Consider the following 9,581-nt stretch of genomic DNA (forward strand, 5'->3'; position numbering starts at 1 on the left):
AACAGGTGAACAGGAGAACAGGTGAACAGGAGAACAGGTGAACAGGTAACTCCAACATTAGCAGGTAACACTCAACATTTAAAGTCTGAGAACTGATCACAGATCAGAACATAAATAAATAAATAAAAACATTTTTTTAATCGAAGGTAAATCCTCTCACCTCCATCTCGTCGTCCTCCGTCGCCACGCAGGTTTTCAGTTTCTCAGGGTTTCGATATTTCTCCAGCAGGTCCAGGGTCAGTTCCCGGTTCAGAGCCGGCTGGGTCAGAAAGACGTGCTGCGGAGGTGAGGAGCGGCGATAGTCAGTGTTTTACCTGCTGCGGTTCTTTTGGAGACAAAAACAATCACTGCGTGTTTTATCCCACATTCAAAATGGCCGCCACAGCTAATCAAACACACAATTAGCTTGGTCGATCTTCCTCTGGTGTGGTAGTAGCTGAGAGTCATCCCCGTCACGAGTCACAACGTCTCCAAACATCAAACCGTTCGGTTGGATTAAAACATTTACTTTGTTTTGTTTTTTTTTCCCCAGGAAATGTTCTCGTTAAAACACTGGCTTCTTTAAAATCTGCTTCAGCGTTTAGCTTTTAGCTACTGTTTAGCTGATTTTATCTGCCTAGCTCCTCCTGCTGTGTAAAGTAAACAGATAAATGCAATAAGCTGCTGAACTCGTTGTTTCTGTTTGAGTCCGAGCTGAATGCGGGGGACGGTTTGACAGACCCGGGGACGTGTCTCACTCACTGACAGCATCTTGGAGGCGCTCGGTCTCTTCTTCGGGTTCCTCACCAGGATGGTTTTTACAAAGTTATAGAAATTAGACGACCTGCAGACAGAAAACACCGAACACAGAGTTGTCAGGCAGAGATTTCAGAGATTTATCAGAAACATGTTGGTTTTAAATATCCTGAATGTTTTTACCATTTAGATTTGTCCTTCAGTTTCGGAGGCTGGTAGCCGCTCTTCGACATGAGGAACAAAACTCTACAGGAGAGAGAAACAACGATTAAACGTCAGAAAACAACTGCTTGGTGTCACAGAGAGTGTGTGTGTGTGTGGAAACACTCGGTGTGCTCTGAGCGGAAACGTCTGAGGCGACGGAGGTTTGCTGACATTTCCACGAGTCGTCGCTGAGATCAACGCAGACTGAAGCTGAATCCATCCCGTCGGGATGATTGAAGCTTTCAGTCGAGGCTGAACTTTCTAAAGTCATCACCTAGAATCCGACAGCAGAACGTCTCAGGAACGTTACGATAAGAACAAGAGCCTGAAACCGAAACATCTGAGCTGAAGGAACACGATGAACCGAGTCGGGCCGACATCCTGAGTTCAAAAACCACCAGTGGGTCAGAAACGAGACGTGGAATCATTTCCTCAACATCAACCTGTGAAAACTTTACAAACTCCTTCATCTGCAGTAAATAATTAAAATAAAGACTGGAGACGGGCCGATGTGGCTGAGCTGTTAGAGAGGAGGTGAGGAGGCCTCCTGGACACCTCTGTGGAGATCTGTGGGTACGTCCCTCTGGGAGGAGAGTCCAGGGAGGACACAGGACGTCCTGGGAGGGTTTATATCCTGCCTGACCGGGGAACATCACAGGAGAGGGAGATGGAGGTCTGCGTTTCCCTCCTGGACCTGCTACCTCTGTGACCAGACCAGGAGAAGAGGAAGAAGAACGGACACGGAGAACCTTCCGTGCACAAGAGACCGTCCAACGCAGAGACTCGCGTCTCCTGTCCATCATCCAATCAGAGCGCTGGGAGGAGGCCGGTCCTGCAGCTGAAGAAGCTAAAGATCATGGAAACAGTTTTTAAGGTCAGATGATAAACCTGACATCCGCTGAACCACAGAGCGGCTTGTTTCCATCGCTGCGTCTGTCACAGGGTGAGGGGGTGAGGAGGTGAGGGGGTGAGTGAGTGAGTGAGTGAGGGAGGAGGGGGTGAGTGAGTGAGGGAGGGAGGGGGTGAGAAGGCCGTCCACGATGTTTTAGAGTTTGATGTTTAAGGAAACCTCAGAGTCCACAAAGTGGTGACCCCGCCTCTTTGTCTAACATAGTTTAGAGTTTATTCTACAGTCAGTAAACGATTTTACATGATCCAGATTTACTGCAAACAAAAGGCCGACTCGCTGCAGAAGGTCCGGGGCTCGGATCAGAACGTCACGTTTCTTTAAAAGCTTCCTGTTTGGTAAACGTGACCTCAGAGCAGGAACTTGTTTGTTTGTTTGTTTGTTTGTGTGCTTACCGCAGCGGGTGGACGTCAAACATCGGCGGCTGTAACTCTGCCAGCTCGATGGCGGTGATGCCCACAGACCAGATGTCACAAAGCTCGTTGTAGCCGCCTTTAATCTCCACGGCGGCGACCTCTGGCGCCATCCTGAGGGCGGGAGGAGAACAGCGCCGGTTAGTGTTGGCGTTTGACAGATATTTATTTTAAGACTTCAGATGGCTCCCGGGTCAACGTGACCCGAACAAACACTTAGACTTCTCTGCTTTCACGTCATGAAAGGATGAATTAACCCTTTAACTTCATGACAAGAAACGATCGCCTCACATAACTGATAAACATATTATTTATAAATATTTTTGTCCAGCAGAAACTAGTCAGTCCTTTAAAGTTATTTCAGCCTGAAATATAAATATTAAATTTAAATGACTTCTTTTTTTAGCCCCTTAAGGGTCTTTAGTTTGACAAAATGCCACAATTAATTTTTTTTAAAGTGGAATTTTTCCCTCTTATGAAACCCAAATAATTTCTGAGGCGTCTGGAGTTTCGTGAAGATCGTTCTTGTTTGAAGACTCCTGTATCTGAGAGGATGAATTATTTCATGATATGATAAATTTGGGATAAAAAGAATCATTTATGATGAGTTTAAATGAGTCCATTTCTCCCCAGAGGAGCATTAAAGGCTGGAAAATAAGTGGGAGTTAATGGGAGCGTTAACTGAAAACAACAAAAACAAACAAATAAATAAAAACACAAACAAAAAGAAACTTGTGGTTGATTTTCTCCAAAAAGACCTCCATGCAGGTTTTACAGTGAGTCATAAACGGGTCCAAACGGGAAGATTAAAACCATTTAAATGTAAATTATTTGTGTTTGCTGCTGTGGATGGAGGGGAATCCCCCCAGTGGGGCTCATTCTGAAAGAATCGTTCCTCTGGGATCTTTGGCACCAATTTGGCTCCGTATAAAAACCTCTGGGTTCAAAGAAGAGGCAGAAATGTTTTCATGAGAAAATAAAAATAATTAAAAGTGAATGAAAGAGACGTTTTACTTCCTGTTTTCTGGATCTTATTCAGAAATCAGGAGCTGCGCAGACGGACGGGTTTAAAGATCGATTGTTTCCTGATCTGTTATCAGAGGGACGGACCTGGACGTCCCCAGGCCGTGTCCTGCACCGTCCACTAGCCCAGCCTGGAAGCTGATTGGCTCACGGCTTCACACTCCGCTGTCCGATGCTGGAAGCTTTCTAATAAATCCCCCAAAACACGTTTGGGTTTCTTTAAATTCTTCTTATTTCATAAAATCCTCCTCAGCTGATATCCAAACAAACAGAGACACAAACGTGCGTCCGGTTCGATAAAACCTTAAATCTAACTGTCAGGATGACTCTCAGCTGTGTTGGTGCTGGCCGTGGCGGCCATCTTGGTTCCGCAGAACAGACGGTAACTGTTGTTATTTCGGCTCAAACAGGAAGTTTACCTTAAAATAAGTGAAACTTTGTTTGTTTCTTACCTTTGTGGAGATAAGAGCCGATGCTGATGTCATGTGAAGAGGAAGTGAAATCAGAGAGTATTTTTACAGAGATGAAGAGGAAATCTGTCACCAGAAACTAACTAATTCTTTCAGAAAGGACGTGAATCTGGTTCCTTTTAAAGTCAGGTTCTTGTTTAGAAACAAGATGGAGTTTTAGACGCTTCGTTTTCTCAGATAATTTAAAATAATTGTTGTCTTTGCTCCTGTTTTTGTCTCTCGGAGGTTTGGAGGAATGTCTCCAACCGACCGACCTTTAGAGCCAACTGGATTCAAGATGGCTGCCACAGTTAGTCGACCCTTAACGGCTGCAGCTCTGAGGTTGTAGCGGAGACTGATCGTGAACAATAATCAGTTAGTTTCTCGCCACAGGTGGCGGGTGATATGCATTCATATCGACCTTTCATTTATTTTTACACTTTCTCTCCTGTTATTGGTTTTAACATCTGAACAGAAACGAGCCGTTGTTGGCGATGCGGCTGCTGGGGGTAAAACGGCGTCTCACCAGTACGGCGTCCCGATGAAGGACATCCTCCGAGCCAGGGTGGCGGTGATCTGAGCCGAGATCCCGAAATCAGCTGCAAAAAAAAGGTTTAAAATGTAAATCTGTGTTTTTAAAAGAACCCCGACAGTCTTTTTCATGTCTGAAACGTTTGTTTTCGAGGCTCTGAACTGAAGCAGATCCTCATCGAAGCTTTGCTGTTTGTGGTTCGGTGCAAACTTCCACCTACCCAGTTTGACCTCGCCCTGATCGTTCAGGAGGATGTTTGCTCCCTGCAGACAGAAAACAGAAAAACCATCAACGCCGACGCGCCGCGGGAGCCAGAAAACTCTTCTGCACTTCCTGTGATCGGCAGGTGCATCCAAACACCGCGGAGGCAGAAACCTGCCCAAACATTAACATTTAGCTTCACTTTTTCCTCTTTTCTTTAGTTTCCAGAATAAAAAACAACCGGCAGACAGGAAACTGCTGCCGTGTTCAGTTCTCGGTTTCATCTGCGCCGCTCTGACCCGCTTTTCTGAAAGAGACGAGCGAGAAAACGACAAGAAGTCGGAGCGCGGCGCCGCGGCTGACCTTGATGTCTCTGTGGATCTTCTTCTGTGAGTGCAGGTAGTCCAGGCCCTGAGCGCGCACACACACACACACACACACACACACACGAACGACCGTCACTGTCTGCCACGTTAAAGGGACAGTTCAGAGCTTTTAAAACAACATCCTGTAGGAAAGGTCCTGAGCAGCGAACATCTTACCTGCGGCAGATAACCTGCAAACTGTTTTATAAGCGCTCAGACTAGCCGTTAGCTCGTCGTATCTACAGCAGGTAAGATGCTGACTGTTCGTATCCTCAGAACCCTGCGTCGACAGATCTGAACCGTTGTTTTATTAACGATAACAAACGTGTCTGAGTTTACCTGCAGCATCTCCCTGCAGACGTAGGCGATCTGCGCTTCAGACAGAGGACCCGTCACTGAAAGCAGAGGGCAGGTAAACAACAACAACAACAACAACAACAGCAACAGCAACAGCAACAACAACAGCAACAGCAACAGCAACAACAACAGCAACAACAACAGCAACAACAAAAGCAACAGCAGCAGCAGCAACAATAACAGCAACAACAACAACAACAGCAGCAGCAACAATAACAGCAACAACAACAACAACAGCAACAGCAACAACAACAACAGCAACAGCAACAACAACAGCAACAACAACAACAACAACAGCAACAACAACATGGCACCACTTTACTCCTTTAAAAGGATTTATTAACGTTTTATAAACAGGTTATAAAACATGAAGAACAGCAGTCGTTTCTTTTTTCTTTTTTAACTAAAATAACTTTTATTTTTGGCAGAAACAAACTTTGTTTCTAGTTTTAACATCCAGCCGACTAATAAAACTCAGAGGGTGGAGGTAAATGTTGGCTGCTCCTCCAGAAACTAATTAAGTGTTAATAATAACAGATTTATTAACTATTTATGGGTCGTTTCTGAGCGGCCTGTGAGCTTTAAAATCAACACAAACGAAGTTCAAACTCCTGGAAGGAATGCATATCACCCGCCGCCTCCATGAGAATTTACAGCAAACACACGATTCTCCCAGAAACAGGAAGCAGGTTTTTGTTTTTACTCTAAATTCAGTGAATGACCATTTTTAGCTGAGGCGGCCATCTTTGAATTGGGTCTCAATAAACTCCATCCGCTGCCAACACACAGAGAAGTACATGATCGCCCGCCATCACAGATTCAAACCTTTTGTCTTATCTGAGATAATCGACTCTGATTTAAATAAAATAATAAATAAAATCACGGATGTTTTTCCGCTCAGATTTTTTCTGCCTTCTGAAGGAACAAGTTGAACTTTATATTTAGTTATTAAAACAAAGTTCTTCCTCTGTACCCACCGTGGTAAATGTCCTGCAGAGAACCTCCGCCGCAGAACTCCATGCAGATCCACAGTTTGTTGGCTCTGCAGGAAGAGGAGAACGTCAGACGGAAACGGAGGAACCTCGGTGTGGAGCGGGGCGGCGGGAGTCTTACCGGATGTAGCTGCTGTAATACGCCACGATGTTGGGATGTTTGCAGCTTCTCACAATGACGATTTCCTGCTGGATGATGGAGAAGTCGTCCTCTGAAACGGAAACACAGAATTATCCTCGACGGGAATCAGACCGCCGGGCTGAGACCAGGTTTCTGGTTGAGTCTGACCGAGTCTCAGATTCAACCGAGTCGACTCCAAACCGCGTCCGTCCAATATTTACTTTGTGGACGTTTTAGTGAAATTTATCCACTTGGTATTTTGCTAACACACACACACACACGCACACACAGAAACCGTGTTGCAGAACTGCATCGATGCTAAAAGTCTGACAAAGTCGACAACATTTTCTGTTTTTTTTAATCATTTAAAGTGAAAATAAAAAAATAAAACATGAAATAAGAATCAGTAAAAACTCACCTGGCTCCATCTTTATGACTTTAATAGCTGCCAGCTCTCCGCTCTGTTTGTTACGAGCCTGAGAAGAAGCAGAAAGAACACGCAGATTTAATTTGTTGATCTGCTGAGCGTAAATGTCGTGACCTTTAAACGTGCAACAGCAGAAGCTGCTTCTTTACGGTAACTTCTGACTATTTTTATTTTCTCTCTTCGGCCTGAAAGAATCACCGAAACACGCCTGATCACGATTTAACAAAACAAAAACTAAAACACGACTCCAAATAAAATGAATAAATAACTGAATTGATCAGATTCTAAGTCGTCTGTTGTTTATTCACTTCGTCTCTAAAATGAAAAACATTTCAGATGGTTTTTAATCACCTTTAACATCTGGTTTTCCATCCAGATGTTTTATAAATAATAGAACTGAGACTTTAAAGTGAAAATCTCCATGAAAACAAAGAATTAAAGACAAAAACAACAACAGGAAGAAACAGAGGCGTGAAATAAAAACAGGATGAATCCGTTAATAAAAGTTCAGTTTCAGCCGTGAAGGCAGACAGGAAGTGAAGTTATTTCAAATCAAATGTTTTATTTTATCTAAAGAACTTCGTCACAAGCTTCCATAAAATAAGACTCTGTGGAAGCTGCTTCCTGAGACAAACTGAGCGAAGGAGGACAAAGCGAGCCACGTCCTGACATTTGATTTGTAGACGGGAGTCTGAAGTGTTGAAAGGTTTGGACAGGTCAAAGGTCAGACGACGCCATCAGTTGAGCTTGAACAGAATAAAGATGTGAAAACACCAGTTCGGACATTTAAAGTCCAACTTTCTGTGATCAGTTTAAAGACTAAACCCCTCTGATGTGAAGGGTTGCTGGTTTTATTTCTAACTTCCCACACCGAAGCGTATCCCTCTCCTCCTGAGCTCTGGATGGACTTTTGGAGAAGTTTTTGGAAGAATAACGGCGCTCCAACGAACCAGAACCCTTAAAAAGATGCTCTGAAACCTTGAGCCGTTTAAAGAAACTGCACCTCCAGATTCAACACATTTATCAGATAAGTTAGGACTTTAAACGTGGGGCACAAAGAGAAGAAAACACCTCCACACATGACAGAAGCTCCGGGCCGCCCACCACGTCAAGGAAACAGAAACCAGTCAGACGGCCAGACGGAAACTCCAGCGTCGCAGAGAGGGAGTTTTAAACAACACAACAAGAGCTATTTAAAGGACGACTCTGCCCAGAGAGGCGAGGAGAGGCGAGGAGAGGCGAGGAGAGGCGGGGAGAGGCGCCGGCAGCGATCTGAACCCAGACTGTCCTTCGGTCAGGTGGGTCAGATGCCCGTCTGAACGCCGCTGCTGGTTCACCTCATCTCATGAGTAAAAACCTCGTTTTAAAAGACCAGAAAATGAAACCCTCTTCAGGGACTCTAAAATAAAGAAAATGGCGGTCCACCTCCGCATGGAAACAGCGGCGTTTGATTTGTTCTGAAAGCAGGAACCGCCGGCGGCGGGGCGGGGGGGGTCGGTCTGCTGCACGTCTGACATTAAAATGGAAACTCGGCTCAATGCGGTCGAAGTGGGGGGGTGGTCACAAACAGACTTTCTTCCTGCTGCCTGATGTACAGGGCTTTATTTACCCATGCTGATTTTAGAGCAAACTGACCCGAGAGCAGATTCACGTGAAGCAGAACCAGGAAGCTTCAGACCTTCAGTGTTTCACGTCCCAAACTTTAAAACATCAGCGAGGAAGGAGCCAAAACTCTGCCTCCAGGTTTGACCGGGTGTGTGTGTGTGTGTGTGTCTGTTAGTATGTGTGTGTGTGTGTGTGGGGGGGGGAATCTGAGGGAGCACCGAAACCAAAACCAGGAGTTGTACGTCGCTGCTGAATCTGTCTGCAGAGATTTCAGCCTCTTTGTATTTTCTAAGGTGGCGGCCATCTTGGATCCTGTTGGCTCCAGTAAAGTCATTAAAATCTGTTCAGCGGCTGAGATGACAAACAGACCGGCGGTTACATGATTGCCCTTTCATGGTGTCATCACAAACTGTAACTAAAGACAGTTCTCAGACGCTGGTTTGTCTCTAAAACGTCATCAAATCAAACTTTATCTATAAAACACTTCATCTGTTAAAGTTTAACATAAAGAGCTTCACAGCAAATAAAAACAAACAGCTCAAAGACGAACAGAAGAACTGAAGAAAGAGTCAAAGGTTGATTTTAACGATGAAAACTTTATACATCAGTAAATAATAATAAAACATGTTGGTTAACGTCAAATAAAACCAACATTTAGTCCAACAAAAATAAATAAACAAACAAATAAATTAAATGTAGAGAGGATCAGGACTCAGGGGAGTTTATGGTCATGATATGACTGCATGAATAAATCGATGAATGAATGAATGTTTGTTGTCGTTGAATCAGCTGAACAACAAAACTAACGATCTGTGACTTGAGCGACGTCAAAAAGAAGCCATGAAATCAGTTCATTGGATGATTATTGAGAAGCTGAGATTAATTAGTTCTAAAAGCAACAACGTCAACAATAAACACCAACAGAGACTAAAACAGCATCAGGACAGGAGTTGGACAGATGTTGGGCAGGAGTTGGACAGGAGTTGGACAGATGTTGGTCAGGAGTTGGACAGGAGTTGGACAGATGTTGGGCAGGAGTTGGACAGGTGTTGGACAGATGTTGGGCAGGAGTTGGACAGATGTTGGACAGGAGTTGGACAGGAGTTGGACAGATGTTGGGCAGGAGTTGGACAGATGTTGGGCAGGAGTTGGACAGGTGTTGGACAGATGTTGGACAGGAGTTGAGCAGATGTTGGACAGGAGTTGGACAGATGTTGGGCAGGAGTTGGACAGATGTTGGGCAGGAGTTG

General features: G+C 44.7%; 1 protein-coding gene across 3 annotated transcripts in view; it reads right to left on the reverse strand.

The window, feature by feature from the left end:
* LOC108250688 (mitogen-activated protein kinase kinase kinase kinase 5) overlaps positions 1-9,581 on the reverse strand; it is a 42,403-nt gene that overhangs the window by 18,709 nt on the left and 14,113 nt on the right. For all 3 annotated transcript variants that reach the window (XM_017440687.3, XM_017440686.3, XM_025002687.2), the window contains exons 2-12: positions 6,718-6,775; positions 6,300-6,390; positions 6,164-6,228; positions 5,169-5,224; positions 4,828-4,875; positions 4,484-4,526; positions 4,258-4,330; positions 2,242-2,373; positions 919-981; positions 742-823; positions 161-277 (exon numbers count right to left, since the gene is read on the reverse strand). In XM_017440687.3, coding sequence (XP_017296176.1) covers positions 161-277; positions 742-823; positions 919-981; positions 2,242-2,373; positions 4,258-4,330; positions 4,484-4,526; positions 4,828-4,875; positions 5,169-5,224; positions 6,164-6,228; positions 6,300-6,390; positions 6,718-6,727 — 780 coding nt within the window. In that variant the 5' untranslated portion in view covers positions 6,728-6,775. The remainder of the gene's footprint in view (positions 1-160; positions 278-741; positions 824-918; positions 982-2,241; positions 2,374-4,257; positions 4,331-4,483; positions 4,527-4,827; positions 4,876-5,168; positions 5,225-6,163; positions 6,229-6,299; positions 6,391-6,717; positions 6,776-9,581) is intronic.

The sequence above is a fragment of the Kryptolebias marmoratus genome, linkage group LG2, assembly GCF_001649575.2.
Source record: "Kryptolebias marmoratus isolate JLee-2015 linkage group LG2, ASM164957v2, whole genome shotgun sequence".
Taxonomy (NCBI): Eukaryota; Metazoa; Chordata; class Actinopteri; order Cyprinodontiformes; family Rivulidae; genus Kryptolebias; species Kryptolebias marmoratus.